This window comes from Erpetoichthys calabaricus, chromosome 7, assembly GCF_900747795.2.
Source record: "Erpetoichthys calabaricus chromosome 7, fErpCal1.3, whole genome shotgun sequence".
Taxonomy (NCBI): domain Eukaryota; kingdom Metazoa; phylum Chordata; class Cladistia; order Polypteriformes; family Polypteridae; genus Erpetoichthys; species Erpetoichthys calabaricus.
The window spans coordinates 18,530,033-18,557,594 of record NC_041400.2 but is presented as its reverse complement, the minus strand read 5'-3'; the positions used below and the strand labels follow the sequence as shown (position 1 = coordinate 18,557,594).

Below are 27,562 nucleotides of genomic sequence, written 5' to 3'. Positions count from 1 at the left end.
AAAACTCATTACCACCATCTGCATTTCCCTTAACATTTTTTATTATTTGGAAAAGTCAGAACTTCAGCACAGTTATTGTTTACCTGCCAGTTATAGCATGGTACTGAACCTAAATTAACCATAAAGATTCTTTTGTGAAAACCTAAAATGTCTTCTCCAAGGAAACAGTCGATACAGAGAAAGGCTACAACACATCCAAGAAATGCAAAAGCAAGAAAGGCAATTCTAATTAAGATTTTTATTTGGACATAAATAGACTTGGGCATTAAATAGAACGTCATTGTTAAGTTAGTGATCAAATAATGAACAAAGAAATCCACAGAACACAAGTTCAAAATATCAAGAAGTACAATAAAGCACTGACAGCATGGCTAGAATGAATTACACAGCACAAGTTAACTGTGGAAAACTGGAAACAAGCTTGGGCAAAACAGATACAGTCAATCGTCTCACACACGCAGGTATAATTTATTATCGCCAGATTCAACGTAAGTCAGAAATCAGCGCGATCTTGAATATCATTACCTCTCAAAGTTTTATCTCATGATAATAAAAAAACTGCAAAGCTGTGCAAAAAGTATTCTATTTTGGTGACAAAGAACTTCTACAATAGTGTCAGGGTGATGTGACAACAGAATCAGATTACAAAGAGCATTTGCTTATCCCATTATTTAGGTGCCACTTGTATCTTTATTCTCCATGATTTATATGAAGTATTACATTTTAAACAGGCACCCTTACCAAGGGTTACAAGTATTTACATATATATGTTTTTATTAAAAGAGCTCAGGTACCGAAAGTGATCACACAGTGTCAGTGATGGGAACAGAACTAGAAGCACACCACACTATGCACCACACCACCTGATGCAAACCAAGCATGCTGGGTTTTTGAAGGTTCAGCATTAACTACTCTGTGTGTATATTTATATATATATATATATATATATATATATATATATATATATATATATATATATATATATATATATATACATACATACACACTGATTATGCATATATGTATACAGTACAAACAGTGCAAAGTACAGTGCATACAGTACCGTATACATATATTAATACGTATAAATAAATACACACACACATATATATATATACACCGTGTATATACACACACACACACACACAAATGCACACATATACAGCGTATATATACACATATCTGTTTATCTGATATCAGATTAGCTTAAAATTATCAAACCACTTATTCCATGTCAGATCCAATCCCAGCAGCCAGCCTGAGTGAGCACAAGGCAGGTGAAGGGCAGTAGCACTGCACTTTCATTCTCTGATGCTGGATCACATACAGAGAAAACACACTTACAAAAAGATAGCAAATACACACTTTCAGACAACTTAGAATTTTATCTGTGTGGAATCAGCAGTAGACAGCTAAAGTGGCAGCATGTAAGCTCACATCTCATGGTGGTAGGAAGCTTTAAAAGTCACGTTACTTGCACAGTATTTTGGTTTGCTTCCCAGATGAGTTTTCGATCCTGTGGATTATTCAAGGAGCTCGATAGCACTGATGGAGACACCTGTAAATTCTTTTAGTTTCTAGGAAATGACAACTGGAGTGAAATAAGTGATGTTTGTAGTCTGCCTTTCCAAGATTCTGATATTGTTCTTTCAAGTTCATCAATGAAGTCTGTTTGCAAGCAATCATCTGCCTGTCTTTCTGTACAACTCAGAAGCCCAAACTTGAGAAGTGGTACCAGATGCTCTGTCCAGGGATTGTTCCTGCTTTGCACACTGTGGTTGCTGGGATGAGCTTTAAGCTTTCCCACAACCCTGCTTAGAATGAAGCAGGCTTAAAAGATGGATGAATGGGTACATATACATTATATATATATATATATATATATATATATATATATACATATATAGTGTCATGCATGTGTGTTTATGATCACTCTCTGGGCTCATCCCAGGTCAAGAGAGGGTGTTAATGCTAACCTTCTTCTCTTCTATTTCCTCCACAGCACACAGAAGATGCCTAATGAGGGCAACTTAACCCCCGCCTATGAATCCCACAGCCACTGGAAGGAGGCGTTCTTGATTGAATGGAATACACCACAGAATGGAGCCCCCATTAGGTGACCTAAAAACCAGCTAAATACAGCTAATGGCTTTTCTTTTCATTTTGGACATTTTTGTTACCCTTATGTGCTTAGCGGCAACTTATTTTTGCTTTTGTTGGTTGGATTAAACATTTTTGATATAATTTTTTGTTAATCCCCGAGGGAAAATGCTCTTTTCTTATGACCTTTAGGGTTCAGAGCACAGGAGCCCCTGGAGTAATTTTCAGGTGTATTACTCAAGGGTTCAATGGAGCATTTATTCCTGGGTTTTGCAGTCCTGTTGGTACAGTATGTGTGTATATATATATATATAATTTTATATATAAGCATCTACGTGTGGAAGTGTGTGTGTCTATCTGTCCGGCCCGGAAGTGCGAGGGTACAGCATGAAGCTCAAAGAAAGTGACTCTGCCGCTAAAGTGAAACTCGCTTAGCTGCTAATACACAAGTGAGGTGAGCACATCGGCAAAACATAACCTCTGAGGAAAGAGAAACCCACTTAGACAGTGATAGACAACAGAGGTGAGCACGAGAGCAAAACGAAAACGCTGAGGAAAGAGAACCTCGCTAAGCCGCTAATGCACAACCAATGCGATTGATTGATTGACGTGGCAGAATCCATGGTTTCTAGGAGCCCAGGCTTTTTACAGCACAGGCTTACACAGCTAGCATGTATATAGTGTATATATATATATATATATATATATATATTCAAACATATGAGCATCAGGAGTGTCTACCAAGTTCTTGCAGGAGGAAAAATTGGGGGAAGGTTAAGGGTGCGTGACACAGGAACTAAACCACTCTTTTGCGTCTGCCTTTAGAATGGAGGAACACCCACAGGTAGATCCCTGATGTCACTTCCAGGAGAAAGGCCATGACTCTGCCTCTGCAGTCTACATAGCCTTATAAGTTTGAACTCAACCAAAAGTCGCTTTTCAGGTTGACTCCAGCTACCCAAGAGGTCGGACCTCTAGGCAATTTCAATTGAACCCTGCAAAGATTCACCCGAGCTGCTTAATTGCTGTGCTTTGCAACTTATCCTTCCATTGTTTTTCCAGGACATGAATTGGGGCTTCCTTCAGAATTCCAACTCTTTATCATTTCCCTTACATTTTTGTTCACAAGATATAGATTATATATATATATCACACGTGTGTGTGTGTAGCACAGTGATGCAGTGCCGGGTTCATGTCTGTGTGGGCTTCCTAATGGTGCTCTGGTTTCCTCCCACTGTCCTCAGACATGCTGGTTAGGTGAACTTGCGATACTAAATTGGCCTGTGTGTGTGTGTGCGCATGTGTGTGTGTTTGTGCTCACTGCAATAGACTGGCGTCCTGTCCAGGATTTGTTTCCGGATTGTGCCCTATGCTAGCTGGAATAGGCTCACGAACCCCGCGACCCTGGTCTGGACTAAGTAGGTTTGAAAATGAGTTGAAATATATAAATGTGTGTGTTAAATTTGAGAACAGGTGGATTTAGTGAATTGACCAGGGTTACCCAGAGTTGAACATACAGCTATGTGTGCTAAAAGTTTCCACACCCACTAGTCTCTCATTGATCAACTTGGAAAACAGGGTGGTCCCGCTCCTTTTGTTATTTAACATTTGTTAAAATGTTTGTAAAATACATTTTTTATATTTGCTAAAGGCCAAAATCAGATTTTAGGATAAATGTAGAGACCAAACTAGACTTTAGCATATATAGGCCAAACCAGTTTCTCCTAAGGGTAGGATTCATCCAATCACACCACAGACAAAGTCGGTTGGCCTAGGCTGAATTAACTTATCTTAAAATCACGGTTGGCCTGTACAATATCCCCATCACAACCTCGTGTATTGTATCTAGTATGTACAGGAGCTTCAAAAAGCGTCCAGTCCTCGGTGCACAATGCTTAGATTTAAAGGGTTAAAATTGATTAAAGATGAGTGGGCACTCCCCTAATTTTTGAGACCCCCAAAAAGAAAATTGTGTGCCATTAAAAAAAGAAGGCTAAAAACCACTTGGAAGAAATAAAAGACTCCTCAATGCTTCACTTCAACATAGATGTGAAGAGTACACAGTTACAACTAAATAAAACAAACAAGATTGACATACATATGAGATAACTGTCATTAGTTAAGAGTCACCATTGATTGGAGTTGGGAAAATACAGAAAAACAAAAACTAGAGAATCGGTGAATAAATGTTACACTACAGTAGAACACAGAGTTTCCATTTGGATTAATTGTCATCGAAGGTTAATCCATGCACGGAAACAGAAAAATTAGCAGATGTCGGAAAATACAAACTAAAACTTTCAAGTGAATCTCATGACTCTTTCTGTAAGGTAAACTGCCACTGGCCCCTGAAATACAAATTAAATCAGCAAACAGTTGGTACTCAAAAGGTACAGAAGGAGTCCATCTTATTGCCAACACAGGGTCATTACTTCATGATAATAAAAGATTTTTTTGCATTTTTTTAAATAAAAACACAGCTAAACACACAGTTGGAACACATTTTACAGAATCTGAATATCTATGCTTTCAAAACATACATAATGCTGGTTAGAAATTCAAGGTTTCTGACATCATTTTCCACCACTCCTGTAGTTCTTCTCTCTCTTCTTCCTTGCGCTCAATAAGGGACTCTAATTCAAAATCCACCTGTAGGAAAACATTAAGCCAAAGGTAAATACAAAGCCAAAATCCTAAGAGACTACTCCTGTGGTGAAATAATTGTTGGATTAAACATTGTGACTAAATGTATATGAAAGAGTCTTTATGTCAAATAAATTACTCTCATTACTGTGAATATGTGGGTTAATTCTGTCAAAATGAATGCACTCTTTACAATGCCAGTGTCCTGGGTTGGAATCACCATATGGTATTGGCATTAAAACTCCATGCCTGCATGACCTGTTCTCAAAGTACCGTATATACTCGAGTATAGGCCGACCCAAATATAAGCCGAGGAACCTAATTTTACCTACAAAAACTGGAAAACCGTAATCACTCGAGTATAAGCCTACGGTGGGAAATGCAGCAGCTACTGGTAAGTTTCAATAATCAAAATAAGTACCAATAAAATTACCGTACAATAATTGAGGCATCAGTAGGTTAAATGTTTTTGAGTATGTATTTCAAAGAAAAACAGTAAACTAGCTTTGTACGTGGAGAAGAGGGTCAACGAAAACAATATGATATTTCTCTCGCTCTCTCTCTCGCATGTGTGCATGTGTGTCTCTCGTGCGTGTCTCTCTGGAGTGCACGTGTGTGTGTCTCTCTCTGACGCGCATGTGGGTCTCTCGCGCCTGCGTGTGTGTGTGTGTGTGTTATGTCTCTGTCTTGCATGCATGCGTGCGTACGTATGTGTGTCTTTCTCTCTCTCTCTGTGTACACTCCAGCTTTCTGTTGGGTTGGTGGAGGCAGCGGGACCGGACTCAAATATAAGCCGAGGGTGACGTTTTTCAGCACATTTTGGGTGCTGAAAAACTCGGCTTATATTCGAGTATATACGGTACATGTTTCTTCCTCCTAAAGACATGCGGTGTTAGGCGACATCAAACCGGTGTGTGTGTGTGATTGCTCTGTGATGGATATGCTACAGTCAGGGTTGGTTCCTGCCTTTCATACAAGACTGCTGGGATAGCTCTGGCCCATAATGACCCTGAATTATACGAAGATAAATTTGATAATGTTACATTATCTACTCAAAAATCAAAGTGCTTCCATGGAGCACGTACAACTTTTGAAAATTTTTTTTTGCATAAATGAATAGATTTAAAAAAAAGCCCTTATTACACAACAATGAATGGTTCCTTTGCTGATTTAATTTTCCATTAAGGTAGCATGGTGGCACAGGGATTTGAGTTTTCAAAAAAAAAAAAAAATGTTTTGAGATTTCAGTTCTGTTTTGCATCATCTACCATTCAGAAAAAGGCACCAGTGATACAACCTTTTTATGGAAGTCGTTGTTGTTGGTGCCACTTACAGTAATTATACTGACAGTAAGAGAAAAAATAAAAAATGACCAGAAAAAATGTAGTTGGAAAAAGGTCACAAGCAGGAGACAACACGACTGAGCATAAAAACCACCAAAAACAGAAATCAAAGTTAAAAACAACAAGGCCGGAGATTCAGAAACCGAGAAGGATAAAAATTGTTTTTTAATACAGCAAAACAGGATTTATCTGTCAAACTCGGATACCCCAGAACAACTAAGGATGATCATTAAGCAGTCGCTCCAATGACATCAATAATGACTGTGCCACAGAGTATTCTGGGAACTGTTACCAGGGAGATGGGAACTACAAAAGCTGTAAAATAGTGAAAATAAAATCAGAGAAAGGCAAAGATACTTATTTTTGATTAAGGATCTGGAGATGAAACTTAAAGTCAGAAAGCGAAAAAAATTCATAACCAAAAGTCAGTCAGCTCTTTTATTAAAACTTAATACAGAAACCAAAAAGCAAAGTCTAAAAGAAAAAGGAAAAAACATGTAAACCGCATCAAAAGAACAGCAAAGCACAATGCAAGGAAAGGTATCCAATCTAGGATACCAGGAAGTGTATGGAGTTGACCTTTATTTATACCCTTGACCCCTAATGACATGTGCAACATGACCCTGGCCGTCACCCATAGAAATGCCATAGCAACCGCTACAACAGATTGCACAAAATGGCGGCATCCAAGGTCAAACAAAATGGTGTCAAATAATAACACCAAAAAATTTGCAAATTTCTGAAGGAAACTTTCAAATAATAAAAAACAAACATCAAAAATTAATTATTTTGGTTAAATAATCTAGGAAATATGTAGCATTTAATTTAAACACAGCAAGCCTGTGGAAAATTGTTAAAATTGACAATCGCTGCATACAGTAAATTTACACTGATATCTACAGTAAATACTGTTATCTAACATAACGGAACGTCCTGAATACTCAGCAATTGCAATTCAAGTTCATAGGGGGCCAGGATCAATTCTGATAACACTGGGTGCAAGGCAGGAAAAGGGAACCGGTCCATTGCAGGGCCCTCTTATGCCCACTCCCATTTACATGAGGACCAATTTGGAATTACCAGTGTTTGGAAATGTGGGGGGAAAAAAACACATAAACTTAACAAGAATGAACAACATCCGGGCACGGAATTCCAAACCAGGATGAACAGCAGCACCACTACCTGCTGTGTAAGTGTACTGTCCACTGACGCTTATATTAGGAAAATTAAGATTATATGTTAATTCTTTATTTTTATCTACATTTCTTAACTATATTAAATGTACGATTATATTATAAGATGCTAAATTTGTATTTCTCTGTGTGTTTGTTACAACATCATATATAAATAATTTAGAGTTTTTGGACTGGAAGATAAGCTACTAAAACAATACAAAGAATCTGTAGTACTAGGGTGTTGTGCCGTGTTAACCATTATGGAAGTAATGAGAAGTCAAACAAAATGACACCTTTTACTGGCTAACTGAATCGATTACAATGTGCAAGCTTTCGAGACAATGCAGATCCTCTCTTCAGGCATGATGTAAACATTACAGATGTAAATATTTCAGCTGGACCATCAATAATATGTTAAATATCAGTAAGAGAAAATAAGAATGGTCATCAGTTGGGGCTTACCCTGGTTGCTGGACTGTAAGGAACTGCCACTTTTTTAATCACAGTGATATACCCAGGAGCAGTGGCTGAAATCTTGTAGTTACCAGGAGCAAGGAGCCTCCAGTAATCTCCATCTTTGGCTATTAGAAAATGAAAAGTATTGTTATCAGTGTTCATTAGTGTAATGGGTTCGCTTAAAAAATAATATACAGAAATTCTACTTAAACTGCAATAAAGCTCATAATACTAAAAATCCCAACAGTCTAATTTTTTCACCAACTTATCTTATGGTTCATACCAGTAATATTTTGTCTAGTTTCACAGCAAACAGATTTTTCACTTCATTTCTATATATACAGTACAATTAATACTATAAACTATCAAAAGTGTACTGCTGAATATCTGCTGGGAAAAGAAAGCAATCATTAATGCATTCTTTTTGTTGATGATCCAAATCACCCCAAAGCGTCAATGGGCTGAAAAACTAATGACTGAAAATCATGTGATATTTTGTGAGATCTTTTTCTAGTCTTGGTTTAACCTTTTTCAAGACTCCGTACATTTTACCTATTATTGGACTGATGCCTTTATCCAAGATGACTTACACCATTTGAGACATGATCGGTTACATTTGTTTTGTTTTTCCGATTGGAGCACTCGCAGATACAGTGACTTTCTCATAGCCACATGATGTCAGTAGTGGGATTTGAACACACAACCTTGGAGTTTAAGAGAAACCAAAAAAAAAAAGATATATTTTTTAAATTTTCATTTCTATGGGTTAAATTCTGTCGAGTGCATCATGAATTAAAATTTAAACCACAATATTGACTATCAAAAGAGTGTAACCCTAAGTGAGTCACTTAATCTACCTATCCTCCATTTGTACGAAACATAAATAAACATTTGTCATAAAGCTGTTATCTTGAAAAGTGTCACGACAAGTTGTGTGCAACGGAAAGGAATGTGATAAAATAAAAGATAATGTTTTGCTTGCTGCAGTTGTGAGCACACAGCTCGGGTACCTGAGGTAACGTCATGGTTGATTCCTTCCACAGATATAGATGCATTGGAAATTGGATTGCCATGCAAATCACGGACAAAGCCTTTCACTCCCCGATGAATCTGGAAAAGAAAGAATGCTGTTAGTTAAATTTATTTTTTATTAGTAGTGCCTAAAACCATTATACACACAACTGAATGAGCAATTTACTCGCACAGCACAGTGGTGGGCTTATCTTCATGTAAAATATCAAAGTGCCATTTTTCAATTTGAAGAAATGCCTAGAATATACAGTACATAAATGTTTTCAGTTTGTCTCAGTCCCTTGTGGAGAAGGACCCAGTCAGCACTGGGGCAGCAAGTAGTTTTACATCATTCGGGACATGACCTGGGTGGTAATGCAGAGTTGATGTGTCATCGGATATACAATAAACACATGTTGCTGAGTCAGAAATTCCCCAGGAACTCAGAGCTGCAAAACCACCTCACTTCTTTGAGTTGTCACATAATACTGACCTTTCATTTTAGTCAACTGCATTAAATATAAAATGTAACCTGCCTAGCCAGAAATGCCATTTTGTGATCAAATTGCATTTGGAGCGAAGCAATACACATTTATTACCGTCATGTTCACGTCAATGCACTTTATCTTTAATTGCTCTTTTTTGCAGGCCAAGTAACAAATCAGAAGTGACCATGTGTTCCAAATGGAATCCTGTATGAATACACTGAACTGGGATGGTGAAATGTCGTAACTGGTAGCTCCGAATAGTCCGATTAACACATGAATGCAGCAACAGATGCCAATTCAGAGTGTAATGTAATCCTTGAGCCGTCTAAAGAGAGCTGGCCTATCTACACCAAGGGGTACAGTGCCAGAAAGATTAACGGTATAAGCACCTGTAAGAAGGGTGACACTAGTAAGTGTTTACCTAGAACACTAAAGCCCATCCTATGGATAGTGTTGACTAACCATTTAAAACTAAAGAACAAGTCACCAAGGAGTAACAGAGAAATCCTGAGTCCTTCCAGTTGGGTTCATCCCCCTTCTGTGCTCTTGCATTCCCCTGGTCTTTAAACACAAGGTATTCCTGCCTTTCTGTCATCAAGCTTGTCCCCTTCCTATGTTTTGTCCAAGGTACTTTTGTGTCCTTACTCTCGGGCTTCTGCTTCTTAATTTGTTCTGACTTCTCCCTGATTCTTTGCACTTAAACTCCTCCTACTTCTCCGTTGTCAGGCTCCACCCATTCCTGTGTTCTAATTCACTTCTACTCACTGCACTCCTAGTCGTGCACTATTGTTGTGAGGCTCCTCCATCTCTTTGTCCGTTGACTCCTCCTACTTCTCTATATTCAGATTGCCCCTCCTTCTTTTCTCTGGCTCCTCCCTACTCTAAAAAGTACTCCCCTTTGCCTGGTGTCAGGCTCCACCCATTACTGCGTTTTAACTCGCCTAAGCTATGAACTCAACCATTTGGAGGGGCGTCCATTTACTTTTACCTATATTGTGTATAAAAAGCGGCTGGACAGGCAGAGGTTTCTTTGTCTTTAAATTATTCTAAAGCATATACCAAAATTTACAAAGAGTGCTCAAAATGCACCTCCTTACATTAAATTGGAGATTTGGTTCACTGAATTGTGTGTAAAGAATGCTGCCAACCATTGCAGAAACTTACAAAAAAAAAGATTATTCTTCAGCCTGACTGATATTCAATTTGCCTTTCTTAACAGCTGAAGCTGTAAATGACTGTCACTTGGTTAAAAGTGTACATAAGATGCAGAGAAGCGGCAGCACGGCTAACACTCTGGGATCTTAGGTCTGGGTCAGTGTTGCATATTTCCTTCATATCACACACAATGTGTGCCATCAAGTGCTGGGGAAGAGAAAATGACTTTTTTACATCTTACCTGTTCAATATACGTTATGAGTGAATTTTTGTTTTCATTCCAGTAATTCTTCAAGGTATCTTCTGGGGGAAATTTTTCACAGCTTAATTCTAAAGTGATCTCAAAACAGTTACTGCTTAGGTAGTTGAAATCCTGCATGCCTGAAAAAAAATTAAAAAATAATTGTCAAATACAAAGCAAAATCAACAGTGCTAAGTTAATGTTTGATAGTGTATTTGTGATAAAAAATAGTTTCTAGGTATTGTCACGGGCGGCACGGTGGCGCAGTGGGTAGCGCTGCTGCCTCGCAGTTGGGAGTTCTGGGGACCTGGGTTCGATTCCTGGGTCCTCCCTGCGTGGAGTTTGCATGTTCTCCCCGTGTCTGCGTGGGTTTCCTCCGGGGGCTCCGGTTTCCTCCCACAGTCCAAAGACATGCAGGTTAGGTGGACTGGCAATTCTAAATTGGCCCTAGTGTGGGTGTGTTTGTGTGTGTCCTGCGGTGGGTTGGCACCCTGCCCAGGATTGTTTCCTGCCTTGTGCCCTGTGTTGGCTGGGAATGGCTCCAGCAGACCCCCGTGACCCTGTGTTCGGATTCAGCGGGTTGGAAAATGGATGGATGGATGGGTATTGTCACGCGTCGCCGTCTGTGGCTTCCTGACTCCGTCCCTTCGGGACACCTACCTATAAATTCTGCAGCTGCCAGAAGGATGTGGACGTGGTCACTTTTGTAGTGAAATGGGGACGACCGAGTTGGCATCCCAACATTTATCCATGGTTCCTTGCAGTTCCTTACACGACTGCAGCATTTAACACTCTAAGAGTTTATTTGACATTGGACACTTTGCGATGTGGTAAGTCAAAGTTGTGAAAAATCCCAAAGGACATTTAAAGGATCATTCCACCCAAAAATAAAGTCTGTTTTTATATGTTACTTACTCCATGTAGTTTGTAGTGATGGCTGAGAAAAAACTTTCAAACAGAATGGAGAAAAAAAAAGCTATGATATAATAGAAGGCAGTAGTGACAAATGCTGCAATGAATATGAAAAATGTTCATGAAAAAAGGTAAAAAGAAAAAAATGTTAGTTGTGTCCAGTGGTGGACCTACACTTTTGGGGTCCTGTAGTTTGAACTGGTGTGGGGGCCACCTAGCAACTAGCAATGAGGTCTGGGCAACCACTGTATTCTTCTTCAACCAGCAAACCTGCGATTCTCGAAAGAATCGCAAATCCAAGAATGACAATCACTTTCTGTTCCCTGCGATATTTGGAGGAAAGCAAAATCATGGAGGGTGGGTGCGTCCTGGGAAAATTTTCATTTAATTAAATAAATGTTTTTGTACTAAAGCAGTTTCTTTTTGGAGCCGTGACTCATCTGGTTCTGGTGTTTCAGAAGCGCATTGTAGGCGCCTGCGTTCATTGTTTTTATCTATGCAGTCTCGTTTTTGTTTTTCTATGGCTTTGTCGTTAGCTAGAAGTCGTTTGCTGATGGCGGCGGATTCGCGTGCTGAAGTGACCAAGCCTGGCAGATCTGGGCAAGGAGGGCTACATTACTAAACAAAGGTGGTATATGAGGTGGTGTGCGCGGTCGCGTTCGGGCGGGGGTTGTATTGTGATGTGAAGTTTAGTTTACAGGTTGTGTTGTTTGGACGCCACCTACTGACTCTGGGAAGCCGCTGGGTTTGACTCTGGGGTGCTGAGGCGCAGTGCGCGTGCGCTTACGGTGCGTCTGGCATCCGTGCATATATACAACCTTCGTTTAGTAATATAGATGGGGTTGTTCCACAACAGTTCACCATAAATATTTAAAAACCTAACCACTACATCAAAATCAAAATTTTAATTTTGATTAAAATTGCTATAGTGAATCACACTATATTATTTTTATTATTATTTTAAAAAAACTCATATAGTAGACACCCAAAACTTTTAAGAAACGTGGACTAAAGTCATTTCTAGGGTCCCTCTGAGATTAGGGCCTTGAAGCTTAAGCTTCTTATCTTCCATAGTAGATCCACCACTAATCGTGTCACATAATCAATATGCCAGTTATCCACTCGTATGCTCAAAATGTGCAAAAAAGATGTTTTTTGCTAAATGGTTAATTCCACAATAATCCATGCTAATCAAAACATGAAACTAAAGACTCATTAGATTGAGTTTTTGAATTGAAAAATGAGATTGAGTTTTTCCGCGGTGGGTTGGCACCCTGCCCAGGATTGTTTCCTGCCTTGTGCCCTGTGTTGGCTGGGATTGGCTCCAGCAGACCCCCGTGACCCTGTGTTCGGATTCAGCGGGTTGGACAATGGATGGATGGATGGATTGAGTTTTTCAATTCAAAAAGTGGCACTCATGAGGCTTTAGTTCATTCTGCTTGTAAGCACATGGGATGAGTAACATATAAAAAATATAATTTTTGGGTAGAATATTCTTTTAACATGCTAAGGAATTCATCCATCCATCAACTCACTCATTACTTTCTGCACCTGCTTATCAAGTTCTACTGTCCGTCTCTGCAGCACAGTGTTCAAGCTCAGTACAAACCCTGCCGAGGCACACATCCACACACACATTGTTATGAACTGGAGAATTCCTAAGCACAAAAGTCCCAATAAACTCCCAAAATGCCCACTAGAGGGGGAGTAACCATCAAGCCTCAGCTAGTCACAAAAAGGACAACAAAGAATCTTTATAAATAAAATGGGTTATTAGTCACAAATATGGCTCTGTAACAAAATAATCTTCAAGGAGGGCAAAAGACACAGAAAGCAATGCCTTCAAAAAAAGACAATCCCAATGGCAATCAGAATCCTAATATGAAAGCCAATGAGTAATCAAAAAAACAGTGCAATGGCATAAAATATCCAAAAATCACAAAAAGCAGACACAAAAACTCTAAAGAGTTCACCACACCACAAGCACATGTACAATGAACCGCAAGGGACTGAGGTAAGTCACACAGATCATAAAAGAAGATACACAGATACATAGAAACTAAATGAGCAACACTATTAACATAAATAAAGGATTCAGAAATAAAAAGAACATAAAAGGAGGAACCCTGACTGAAATATAGCACCATACTCACTAATCCTACTTTTGTTATAATTGGGAAATAACAAAATGGGTGTAGGGGCCACCAAACACACCAGAAAAAAGCAGGCCAGGACCTTTACTTACCAGCCCAGAAAAAGCTCACCCCAACCTAGCTAATCCCTAACTACTAGATGATGTTTTAGCTTAACATAGGCCCAAAAATGAGGAAACTGACTTTTAAAGTTTAAAAATGCCACACAAGAGGGAGAAACTAAACAACCTCTGGCTTGTTTTGGGCCAATTCAAACAAGGAAAACTTATTAATGAATATCTCTCTATTATAATAAAAAAAATCCTGGGACGAGACAAGACTTTTTAGCCTGAGACGAGACATGACTTTTTCAGAGAGATACTTTCACGAGACGAGACTTTGTGCCAAGAGATTTAACCACGCCTGGGACCGGAAATAAAAGACAAAGAGTAGATGACAAAGTAGAACGTCGTAAAGAATTCAAAAACGTTGGTGCGATACACATGCAGAGCAGGTTAGAGATGATGAAAGTACTAAAATTTGAAAGTCTCAGAAAATGATAGTAAAGATCACATTAGCGGAAACAAATGGAAATTATTACACGGTAAAATAACAGAACAGCGAAAAGAGATCAAAGTTTAATTCGGAGATTTGTAGATCGTCTAATTCGTGTTGCCATCAGGGAAAAGTAGTGTTTCTTCCCAATGAAGAGGTGTATCCGCGAGAATTATAACATTTGTTCTTTAGTGAAAGTGAAATCCATTTATGCGAGCAGCAAATACGTGAAGTGGCTGGCGCGTAGCGCAGGCTGGGGGGGGTTGGCGAGCGAAGCGAGCAGGGGGCGAAGCCCTCTAGTATTCATTGAAAAAGGAAAAAAATATCACAAAGGGTTGAAAAGGTGCAAAGGTGTTAACCAAAAGGCAATTATGGAAACAAAACACAATCCAATAGAATAATCTAATAAGTAATAATAATAATAATATTTATTTGTATAGCACATTTTCATACAAAAAAGTAGCTCAAAGTGCTTAAAGTAGAGCAGAAATAGTCGAATGCCCATAAACCAAAATCACAAACAGTAAAAAAACACAATTAATTGAATTAGATACTCCAAACCTGCCAACAAAGAACACTATAAAATGTAAAGGCAGTGCCAGTGGAAGCCCATTTGTAGCCCTATGTGGGTGCACTGTGCCCCTTGGTGTCCAGAGTAAGCAATCAATATTAGACCTCAACAACCTTCCCTCCTCAGTGTCCTGATCATGGGCGTCTCTCTTTAAAAATACCAAGTAATTAATGGAGCGTGTGCCCCTTAGCTATCTTAAACAGTGTTACTAGATTTCGATGACCAATAACCCTCATATCCTAATTGTCACCCTAATGTGTACATAACATAGGCACTTATGGAGCACACACCACTTGATCTCCAGAATGTGTGCCTTTTTAACTTTCATAAACGGCACCCATAATGGATTGACCAGCTCAGGCTGTAATCACCATTCAAACCCTTTTGGTGCTGGCACCCCATGCTGCCCTGGGTAGCTGCCCATGTGGCCCATACCTACGTCCTTTGCTGTGTAAAGAACAAGGTGAAAATAAAAATATTTACAATGTGAAAATAAATGTAAAGGAGTAGGTGAAAATTACAAAATTAAATGAAAGCGGAGCAAAATGCTGCAGAAATCCTAATATACGTAATAAAGATATAACACCCCTGTACGTATGGAGACATTGAAAACCCAAATAACAGATTTGACATTCTAGAACTTGGTTCCAAGATTCATCAATCAATTTATGAATTTTTTGAACCTGCTTTTTCCTTTTACATGGCCGTAGGTTGCTGGTCTATCCCAGCAGTAAACTAAATCTGGTCCATCACAGGGCCAATTCATTGAACAAAGCCACGATGACGAATACCGAGGTGACGCAGGGTTGTCAACTGACATAGCAAACATATATATGTGATGTGGAGACAGTCAGAACGTGCCAACCACAAGCAGACTCTGACCAGGCCAGAATCATCCATTCTTTACCAATGGAGCTGTGAAAAAACACAGGCAAAGACTGGGCCACTGTTCCCGGGCTTATATTTTCAAATAACAATTGTGTTCCAATTGGGAGGACCTGTAATGGTCTCTGGAACTCTCCTTGTATTTTTAGGTAGTTCAAGAGGATATACAACCGTCACTGCAAGACATCGCTGCACTATGACCATCTTTGGTCTTTCAAGCAAACCTGTCTATTACTCACCTCCTGGGACGCTGTACCAAGCACCCCCATTGGTAATGCCATCAACAAAGCTACTGTCATCATCATTCCTGCGGCATGGTGGTCTGTTAGGGTCTGACATGACTGGATTGAGGCCTGAATAGGCCTGGGCTATACTCTTGAATATCGCATCATCAGGGCTGGCGCTGTACTCATGAGTTGATCCTGTGGAGATAAAACCACAACTGCTTTAGTAAGCATAATAGGTGCTGTATGGAGAAATTCAATATGGAGGACAATGTTTAAAAACGAAGCTATCCGGTTCCCTTTTCAGGAAGACCCCACAAATGCACAGCTCATGACTTGAAAAAGGAAAAAATAACAAAAACTTGTTCTTGGGAGTCATGTCAGCCCAGGAAAGTCTTGCCTGCCACTTCAAACCACATGACTACAAGAAGGAATAAAGGAATTGGAATCTCGTTGATAGCAGAGAATGAGTGAGAATTTGAATTGACAGTGGCTAAAAGAAGTAGGTGAACCCCTTGAAATGACCTGGATTTCTGCATTAACAGGCAAGAAAATGTGATCCGATCTTCATCTAAGTCTTAAGTTCATACACAATATGCTTACACTCGTAATATTATACTGTTCAAGAGTCCCAAAACACATAAATCCCAAAAATGCTCAATTGAGAGGGAAATCCTGTCAAAAAACACAGGGTCTTTATAAAATAAGATGCTCTTAAATATCAGATAAGCTCTGTGGAGTGCAAGAGGCAAAAGGATTTGTCCAAAACATTATGGCAAACCAATGCAATAATCCAGAGAATGGTAAAAAAACAATAAAAAATCCAGAAAAAATTACAATAGCACAAGCACAGTAAAACAAACAAACACAAGTAAAGTCACCGGCTCCCCAACACAATCGATGAACCGTCACAAACTATGGGAAACCTTCCTCTTTATAGAGCTCTGGCCACTTTCTAGCCAAGATGGGTTGGTGATTCAACCTCTTGGGGAACCACCCATAAGACACAAGGCACATAACAAAGGCTTAGGGATGGCATCAAAAACAAAGAATAAAGCCAATAATCAACCACTGTAACAATGGCATGCATAAATAAATCAAAAATTAACAAATGGACATAAAACACGGAATTGAACCCCAACCAGGGGAGAATCCCTTGAGCGTGAGTGTCCCTCTGTTTTTCAGTTGTTTTAATTGACATCGTCCAGTGATTAGATCACCAACGGCCATCAACAAGTCTGACATGCCCAACAACTAAAAGTCATGTAGTGTGGCATCGGCTTTACTGATTAAGAAAATGCCTGGAATTGAAACCTAACAACAATGCTTACACGTGCCATCTTTAATGTCCTGATGTTACTACAGTATGGGTTTTGTGAAGTGTTGAATGTGTTTCTATATTTATGGTATTTTATGTTTTAGATTAGATTAGATCAACTTTTTTGATTCCATGAGGAAATTCAGAAGCATACAACAGAACATAAAAAAACAAGGATACACACTCACAAGACAGATAGATAGATAGATAGATAGATAGATAGATAGATAGATAGATAGATAGATAGATAGATAGATAGATAGATAGATACTTTATTAATCCCAATGGGAAATTCTGCTAATCAATCAAGCAATCAAACAATCAATAAAATAAATCAAATAAATAAGTAAAAATAAAGTATGTTTGCTTTGTTAATATTTCCAATTATTATGTGAATTTCTTGTGAACTTATTTTTTTTTTCTGGGATCCATTTATTTTTTCCTAAAGGTTTTTAAAGTGTATTATTTACCACTTTATTTTCATCTGTACTTATTCTTTCTTTTCTACTAGTTTTAGAAACATAACTGCACTCCAGGATACAACACTTGTTGTCTGATGCTTATGCAGATAATTGTTTCCTGCCTGAAAGATTGGAGGACGGATGGATTCACCAGGTTTATTCTTAAATGTTGGACTCACCACTGCGGGTTTCATCATATGGGTAATTAGCCACAATGTCTCCTCCGTGCAAATTAGCTGAGAGGACAAACGGGATATCTATGATCCAGTGAATGACAGCTTTGGTTTCCGGAGCCAGCTGAGGAACAAAAAAATAAGAAATTTTTCAACAAACAATCTGCACATAGTTGATAAGATCAAGCTAATTTAATCTAAGGTCTGATCACTAAGATACTAGACTTGAGGCACAGGACCACACTCTGAACTGGATCTTGAACTTCCTAACTAGGAGACACCAACATGTGTGGTTGGGCAGCATCACTTCAGATCCTCCAGACAGATCTTCAATGCTGGTACAATGCAGGGTAGTGTGCCGAGCCCCCCAATGTACTCCTTGTTCACTTATGACTGAGTGACCGGACACAGAACCGACTCAATCATTAAATTTGCTCTCAACACTGCCATTATAGTGCTGCTTATCAACAGTGATGAGAAGTCTTACACCAGGGATCTCAAACTCATACCCTGGAGGGCAGCAAGTTATTCACATCACATAATCCACTGTCACACATGTGCACCTGAGGATCACCCTCCATGCTCTTCCCAGGTTATGTAACACCACCCAAGGCTGAGAGGGGGTGCTGTTGCTAACTGTCTTGTCATTTTCTTCCTCCACCGTGCTGAGAAACTGCCCAGTGAGGGCAGCTGACTCCGTCCCTACTAAGCCCTGGGCTTTAAAAGAGCGACTGCCCAGAAGGAGGCATCACTTGAGCAACAGTCAGCCTCAGCTAAGGAGCTCCATGAATATCGCTGAACTAAATGAAAGAGCCTGATTAATGGTGGGCCACTTCCATAAACAATGAGAAAATGCTACAATGAAGATTGTTTTCATTTAAAATTAATGAAAACATAGTACTGCAGATGTAGCATTAGTTTAGAAATTGGTGTTTAATTTCATATTGGCACATTTGTGCTGAATCCACTTTAATAAATTGTGAGTGCTATGCTGAACCCTTTCCCAACTGGGACACCATAATTGAAGGACAGTAGGGAAGGAGGCATAACCCAGCCAGGATGGGATTGAAGCAATATCCCATACAAAGGGTTAAATACTTCCTTAGAAGGCTGGCGTCTTTCAACATCTGCAATAAGATGCTGCAGATGTTCTATCAGACGGTTGTGGTGAGTGCCCTCTTCAATGTGGTGGTGTGCTGGGGAGGCAGCATAAAGAAGAGGGACGCTTCACGCCTGGACAAACTGGTGAGGAAGGCAGGCTCTATTGCAGGCACGGAGCTGGACAGTTGACATCTGTGGCAGAGCGACGGGCACTGAGCAGGCTCCTGTCAATCATGGAGAATCCACTGCATCCACTGAACAGTATCATCGCCAGACAAAGGAGCAGCTTCAGCGACAAGACTGCTGTCACCGTCCTGCTCCACTGACAGACTGAGGAGATCGTTCCTTCCTCACACTATGCGATGCCTCAATTCCACCGGGGGTGGGGTGGGGGGGGTCCGTAAACGGTAATATTATACAACGTTACTGACTGTTATACCTGCCTCACACTCTCCACCTTGCACTTTTTAACTTGCACTGTGTTTTTATCACTCTTTAATTAATATTGTTTTTATCAGTATGCTGCTGCTGGAGTATGTGAATTTCCCCTTGGGGATTAATAAAGTATCTATCTATCTATCTATCTATCTATCTATCTATCTATCTATCTATCTATCTATCTATCTATCTATCTATCTATCTATCTATCTAAATTAATGGATAATATGGGGGAGTTGGTGCATGGAGTGCAGTTCCTCTCCCAATACGGTAGATGGCAGTGCTCCACTAGCGTGGACCCAATAAGGACATCCTCAGGGATGTATGGGAGTCGTAGTTCTGAGGGACGGGACAATCCTGTCAGGGTCCTTTGATGCCGTCAGGGTATGCTGTAGGGAGAGGGACTCCCTGCTTCAGGAGGCTTCCCTTTCGGCCCAAAAGTACTTCCATCAGTCTATGTTTCTGTACCTTAAGTACTGCCGGGTCTGCCATAAAAGTGGGCCAGGAGGCAAAAGGCAGAGCTCACCTGGAGGAGGAAAAGGAGGATTGCGTATTGAAAAGGCTGTGGATTCATCTGTATAAGAAGGTATTTTGTGAAAATAAAACCTTCATTTTTGCTCCTGGGACTGTTTTATGAGGTGTGTCTGGGGTTTTGGGGTCAATTGTGCCCCCTGTCTTTTACATTTAATTGAATTATTAAATAGTTATGAAGAGTCACACTTTCTTTATCCTATTATCATACACTAAAATCATAGAACTTACGGAGTTTAAACTTGTAGCCAGTGTGAAATGTAACTACTGACCTGTGCAAGTAAAGGAACATTTGTCTTACACACGAGTCCCTGTCACTTTTCAAAGTGACAGACAGACAGCAGTGACATAACATCACCAGTAGTGGCTGATAGCACACTGAGCCTTGTTGCAGGCAAAAGATGTCACATCAAAATGGATGAACAGTGCTGAGAGCCGTTCCTATTTTAAAATTTTAAGTTGAAGCCTTTACTCCAAGTGGAGTCAAAACTGAGATCCTGTCCAAATGAAGGTACGTTTATGTAAGGCTTTTAGCATTTTGACTCCATTACAGTCTGTTTTCAAGTTATTTGTAACTCCCATCCCCATTACACCAGTTATTTATGCCCACCACTATTTAAACACCATAGGTGAAAGGTGCTTTTTTTAAAAATATGCTATTTTAAACTACATGTTTATATTTTAAATTGCAAGAATATTTCAACTTAAACATTCAATGAACAACAAATAAATGAATAAAATCCTTCAATTCATCACCTTGGTATTCTGATCCACAGCCTTCTTAATGTTCTTCAAGAGGTGGTTGTTTTCACCGCCTTCCTTTTCGTTCATATAGACGATTCTGTCCAAATCTGGGAAGTTTCGATTGAGGTCTATGCCCTGAGCATTACTGCGGCCAACAAACCAGTCTTTCATATCCCCAGGCTGTGTGAAAGAGAACGTGAAAAAGCAAAAGAACAAAAATGAAGCTCATCCGAGTCCCCAGTGATTGTAGAAGTGACACAGCAGATGCAGTGTGATAAGTAAACTGTTGGGTGTTAACCCTGTTGTAAGCACTTTTTTTTGCTATCGTATCATTTTCTTCAAAAATCCATTAATATACAGTAAAGCCAACAAAACACAAAAGGGGAAAATGAAATCAAATCTGACAGTAAGGCAAAGGGATATCAGGAGTGGCCCCTAAACAACCAAGATTAAAACAGCTGAGCCTTTACAGTTTAAGGAAAAGGAAATTAAGAGGAGACATGACTGAAGTGTTTAAAATTGTGAGGGGAATTAGTCCAGTGGATCGAGACGGTGAGTTTAAAATGAATTCATCAAGAACACGGGGACACAATTGGAAACTTGTTAAGGGTAAATTTCGCACAAACATTAGGAAGTTTTTCTTTACACAAAGAATGACAGACACCTGGAATAAGCGACCAAGTAGTGTGGTAGACAGTAAGACTTTGGGGACTTTCAAAACTCGACTTGATGTTTTTTTTGGAAGAAATAAGTGGATAGGACTGGTGAGCTCTGTTGGGCTGAATGGCCTGTTCTTGTCTAGAGTGTTCTAATGTTCTAAGTGTCTAATCCAAACATTTGTGCCAATTATACACCAACCTTAGAGGTTACAGCTACAGTATAGTTAACAGAGATACAGCGCCCTAGTGACACCCCTCCAGAATGGAATGAGTCCTCTGGGGACACTCCTTCACACAGACTTCACACTTTCTGTTGATCTCATTTTTCCGTTCCGCTCCCTAGGCTTCTTATAAAGAGACTACAGTCTGGCGTCTGTTCTGCCGCAATGCCTTCTGTGGCAGGCATTGCAGTACATGACAACATGAAAAGGAATATTAAGAGACATACATAATAAATTTGACCAACAAGCGGAGACCATTCAGTCCATCAAGCCCGTTTGTTCAGCTAATAGCTAAGCTGTCCTAATATCTCATCCAGGTCCTTCTTAGTTTTCTGCTTCAACTCCATGTCTCGGTAGTTTGTTCCGAGTCCCACAACTCTTTGAATAAAGAACTGCTTCTTAGCTTCAGTTTTAAATGCAATTCCCTTAATTTCCACTGAACGTCCTCAAGTATCTGATTCATACTTAAGCTGAAAGAATTCTGCTAGATCAACTTTATCAATGCCTTTGAGAATTTTAAAGACCTGAATGAAGTCTCCATGTAGTCTCCTCTGATGAGTCTGTCACAGTAGGATGTGTCCTTAAGCCCCATGATGCACTTGGTCACACAGCTTCAAGTGCTGCTATGTCTTTCTTGTACTGTGGTGACCAGAACTGCACACAGGACAGCAGATATGGTCTTACGAGTGCAATTTATATTCAACAGTTTTTATGATGTAACTAACATTTTATTTGCCTTTTTAATTTTTTTTGTACACTGCTTAGTTGATGAAAATGTTGTGTCAACAAATACCCCTAAAAAGAAACCTTCTGAACACTGTTGTAGCTCTATTTCATAGGTTAACAGCGCCATTATTGACATGTGTGCAGAGTACAGTGAAATCAACATGTAAGCAGTGCATATATCCAGTAGATTGGGTTCACATCTGTGGAAGAATCATTTTAGGGTAGCATAGCATTCATCTTAAATAATACTGTAAGTCATCTGGGAATAAACCAGTGAACCAGCCAGAGTAAAATGTATGCATAGATTGACACTCTATGGAAATTCAATAGATGATGAATCTCTATTCTTTGTTTCTCTGATCATTCTGACCAGAATGCTCCCTGTAAGGCATTTAGCTGAGGAGTCATTAAAACATACAATGAACAGCTCTTCTCCTGCCAGATTACTGATATGTCCTTGTAAAAAAGGCTTGTGTGCCTTTAAGGTCACGTGAAAACCGTGGAGTGTGCAGTGAGCATGTGAGTTTGTGAGATGTACCTCGTGAAACTACTGGAGCCGCTAGAGAAAGTTTAAGTTTGTGCGTTTGTTGAGCAAATGTAAGTTCTTATGTACATATTTAGAAGTCAAGTGTTAAATGTTAGAGAGAAAACTGTTCTGAATTAGTAGTTAGGTTAATATTTTATGTTACTTATTGATTATTATTACTGTAGATCCCATTAATACTATTCAGTAAAATAGAGGACGTACTCTATTTAATATACATTCAGCCTGTAAATTATTGGGATATTGCATTAAATCTTTAAGAGATGTTGTAAATTAATATGGATATAAACCTGTTACGTTACCACATCCATCCATCCATTATCCAACTCGCTATATCCTAACTACAGGGTCACGGGGGTCTGCTGGAGCCAATCCCAGCCAACACAGGGCACAAGGCAGGAAACAAACCCCGGGCAGGGCGCCAGCCCACCGCAGGGCACACACACACCAAGCACACACTAGAATCGCCAATGGACTGAACCTGCATGTCTTTGAGACTGTGGGAGGAAACCCACTGAGAACTTGAAGCAAGGGAGGACCCGGGAAGCGAACCCAGGTCTCCTTACTGCGAGGCAGCAGCACTACCATATACTCAAACAAAGAACACTAAACAATTAATAACCAAAAACTTAAACTAAACTCAGACTTCTTTAAACCCTTGACCCCCAACTCAATTCAATAAAAGTGACTCCATCCATCAGCCTGCAGACACCTGGCCGGGTCAGCGGTTTTAATCTTAGGTAAGGTTATGCTCGTGTAAAATGCTGTGCAAGCTAGAAATGGTATTTGGACCCACACTGGCTCCCTGTAGGTAATCAGCACGCCTTAGTTTAAACACTTAAGTTCCAACGGACCAAACCGTTATTATGGACGGGGACACGCGTGCGCACAGCTGCAAGCACTGCCCCGTGTTTTTTGTATCAAAAGCAGTTCTGACAGTAGGGCGCCGTGAGGACCATGGCATCATATTGTGTGTTTGTTTCTATGAAAAATGGTCCCTAAAAAACAGTTAATAGTCAAAATAATCACTTAAAGGCTGAGTTCTACAAACATAATATTCTCAAACTTACCAATTACCAATGTGCTGGCCTATTTTCTGTCATTCTTAAACCAGCTTAATACAAGGCAGGGGTGTTGAGGTTGGAGCCTATACTGCCAGCACTGGGTGCAAGGCAGGATACAGTCCTAGCTAGGGCACCACTCCTGCACATACAAACAGTACACACTGGCACTGGTGCCAGTCAAAACCACCAGCATGTGTTTGGGGAAATGTGAAGAGTACCTGGAACAAAACCCACCAAGTTATGGAAATAATGCAGAAGCTTCAACCCCTTCCCATATTGCTAATTGTATAACATTTAAAGTGTTTTCCCAGAAATAATCAAAGCAAAAAAATGGATGGATGGAAGGAAGGAAGGTTCAGCATTAAACAAGTACCTGGGAGGCGGCCTTTTCAAAGCCATCTGGGTTCATTGAAGGCATGAGGTGGATCCGTGTGCTGTGGATCAGGTTGATGATGGTCTCGTTTCCTTTCTGGTATTCATTACAAAGGTACTGAGCGAGGAAAATAATCAGCTCTCTGCCCACGGCCTCATTCCCATGCATGTTTGCAATGTATTTGAACTCGGGTTCACCTAAAAGAAAGAAAAAATGAAAAGACACGTGTAATCCAAACAGCTTTTTTACTAAATGACTGCATGAATGGAAGATTACCAGAAATGGCTCAAAGTAGAAATGGGTGGTGACAGGTCAGTATGGACAGATCATTAAGGTTTGAAATGTTATGCTACACTTTCCTCATGTTGTTCTTTCAAAACTGAAAACTGTACCTCTTTACAAGTATAATGTAGTGAGAAGTCAAGCAAAATGACACCTTTTCTTGGCTAACTAATAAGGTTACAATATGCAAGCTTGCCTGAAGAAGGTGCCTGAGTTGCCTCTCAAGCTTGCATATTGTAATCTTTTTAGTTAGCCAATAAAAGGTGTCATTTTGCTTGACTTCTCACTACATTCATAATGGTTAACAACAACACTACTACAAGTCTAATTTAAAATAATGATATCAGGTTAGCAGTGGGTGGCACGGTAGCGCTGCTGCCTTGCAGTTAGGAGACCTGGGTTCACTTCCCGGGTCCTCCCTGCGTGGAGTTTGCATGTTCTCCCCGTGTCTGCGTGGGTTTCCTTCCACAGTCCAAAGACATGCAGGTTAGGTGCATTGGCAATTCTAAATTGTCCCTAAGTGTGTGCTTGGTGTGTGTGTGTGTGTGTGCGTGCCTGGGGTTTGTTTCCTGCCTTGTACCTTGTGTTGGCTGGGATTGGCTCCAGCAGACCCCCGTGACCCTGTAGTTAGGATATAGCGGGTTGGATAATGGATGGATGAGTTAGTAGTGCAATGCACATTTGAAAACTAACCCTCTGGCAAAAGCTCCTGTGCCGTCTCTTGGGGCAGCACGTCCGACTGCAATTCATCTTATTGTTAATGATGAACAAGCTATATAAGGGATGATCACAGGGTGAAACATCACATAATGCAACAGTTCCTTGAATTCCAGTCGGTTAACTTCTGCTGCTCTGTTCCACATATTGACTTTGTGAAGGAAGTTTTTAATGGTGTTTATTCGGAAAGAAAGTCTCAATTGTGTTGAAGCTCGCTTTTCCATGGCTACTCTACTGAGTGTTGGGTAGAGAGATTTGAAGGGAAAGTTGATGTTTACTTTCAGTACTGATAATCCTGAAATGCTGTTACCATACCATTTGATATTTGGGTTTTTTGGTACTTTTCCAGTTCCAGTACACCATGCAACCCATCCATCCATCCTCCTCTGCTTTTGGTCCCTGTACAACCGGTGTCAGAGCTTGGTCGAATTACCGGCAGTAAGTCGAACCCGTTTCCGATGAGAGCTGGACTCCGCCAGGGCAGCCCTTTGTCACCGATTCTGTTCATAACTTTTCTGGACAGAATTTCTAGGTGCTGCCAGGGCGTTGAGGGGGTCCAGTTTGGTGGGCTCTGGATTGGGTCACTGCTTTTTGCAGATGATGTTGTCCTGTTTGCTTCATCAGGCCGTGATCTTCAGCTCTCTGTGAATTGGTTCACAGCCGAGTGTGAAGCGGCTGGGTTGGGAATCAGCACCTCCAAATCCGAGACCATGGTCCTCAGCCAGAAAAGGATGATTTGCCCTCTCAGGGTTGGGAGTGAGATCCTGCCCCAAGTGGAGGAGTTCAGGTATCTCGGGGTCTTGTTCATGAGTGAGGGAAGAATGGAGCGGGAGATTGGTGTGGCGTCCGCAGTAATGCGGGCTCTGCATCGGTCTGTCGTGGTGAAAAAGGAGCTGAGCCGAAAGGCAAAGCTCTCAATTTACCAGTCGATCTATGTTCGTACTGAGTTTCCTCCGCAGGGTGTCTGGGCTTTCCCTTAAAGATAGGGTGAGGAGCGCAGTCATCCGGGAGGGACTCAGAGTAGAGCCGCTGCTCCTCCGCATCGAGAGGAGTCAGATGAGGTGGCTCGGGCATATGACCAGGATGCCTCCTGGACGCCTTCCTGGTGAGGTGTTTTGGGCACGTCTAACTGGGAGTAGGGCCCCGGGGAAGACCCAGGACACGCTGGAGGGACTATGTCTCTCGGCTGGCCTGGGAACACCACCTGATTTCGTGACCATGCAACCCCACTGAGCAAATTACACCTGCTTATCCATGCACTTATCTGATCAGCCAATCATTTGGTAGCACTTCAATACATAAAATCATACAGATGGGGAGCTAATGCTTGCATCAGACACCAGAATGGGAAACAAACGTGATTTCGACCGTGGCATGATTGTTGGTGTTAGTATTTCTGTAACTGCTGATCTCCTGGGATTTTCACGCGTGATAGTCTTTAGAATTTACTCAGCGAAGGACTTGAACAGAAAATATCACTATATGCAGATAATATGGTACTCTATATACTGTATATCAGACCCACAAAATTCTGTGCCAGCAGTCCTAAAAGCATTATCAGATTTTCAAAAGATATCTGGACTTAAAATCAGAATAAGAATGTGCTTTTTCCTGTGAATTCTCTAGCACATAATATCAGACTGGGCACTGCCCCATTTATCTTGGTTTAAATAAACCATGTGCATCCCTTCGTGGACACAATTCACCCATTTTCTAATGGCTATTTCCAACATGGTAACGCACAATATCACTACGCAAAAATGATCTCAAACTGGTTTCATGAACATGACAATGAGTTCAGTGATCTTCAGTGGCTTTCCCAGTCACCACATCTGAAAACAATAGAACACCTTTGGGATGTGGCAGAACAGAATTTTCGCAGCGTGAATGTATAAATGGCGAATCTCCAGAGATAGTGTGATATAATCATGTTAACATGGACCAGAATGTCAAAGGAATGCCAATTCCAACATCTTGTGGAATCCATACCTTGAAGAACCTAAGGCTGTTTTGAGAGCAAAAAATGACCCTACCCAGTTTATGTACAGTACAGTGGTTTCTAATAATTTGCTCAATAGGCATGACTGATATTTTTTTTTCTTAAAGCAGTGTGTGCGTTTGTTTTTTATAATTAAAGAAGAGAGACGTTTTGAGGTAAGGTGAGGTAGTTATTGTCACTAATCATGGTGTCACAGATTGGCGACATGTGCATGTTGGTTATCATATGCAAATAAGAATTTCAGAATTGAAATTACATTCTGGATACGGGGCAGTATTGGCTATGAGGCTAAGGATCTGCATTGGTATTCGGAAGGTTGC

At 40.3% G+C, this 27,562-nt stretch overlaps 1 protein-coding gene across 1 annotated transcript in view; it reads right to left on the bottom strand.

Annotated features, from left to right (window-relative positions):
* Positions 1-223: 223 nt before the first annotated feature.
* Positions 224-27,562, bottom strand: part of cpe (carboxypeptidase E) — a 127,029-nt gene continuing 99,690 nt past the window's right edge. The window contains exons 2-9 of the mRNA XM_028804998.2: positions 24,245-24,441; positions 20,670-20,837; positions 17,850-17,967; positions 15,907-16,089; positions 10,613-10,752; positions 8,728-8,827; positions 7,724-7,842; positions 224-4,749 (exon numbers count right to left, since the gene is read on the bottom strand). Coding sequence (XP_028660831.1) covers positions 4,651-4,749; positions 7,724-7,842; positions 8,728-8,827; positions 10,613-10,752; positions 15,907-16,089; positions 17,850-17,967; positions 20,670-20,837; positions 24,245-24,441 — 1,124 coding nt within the window. The 3' untranslated portion in view covers positions 224-4,650. The remainder of the gene's footprint in view (positions 4,750-7,723; positions 7,843-8,727; positions 8,828-10,612; positions 10,753-15,906; positions 16,090-17,849; positions 17,968-20,669; positions 20,838-24,244; positions 24,442-27,562) is intronic.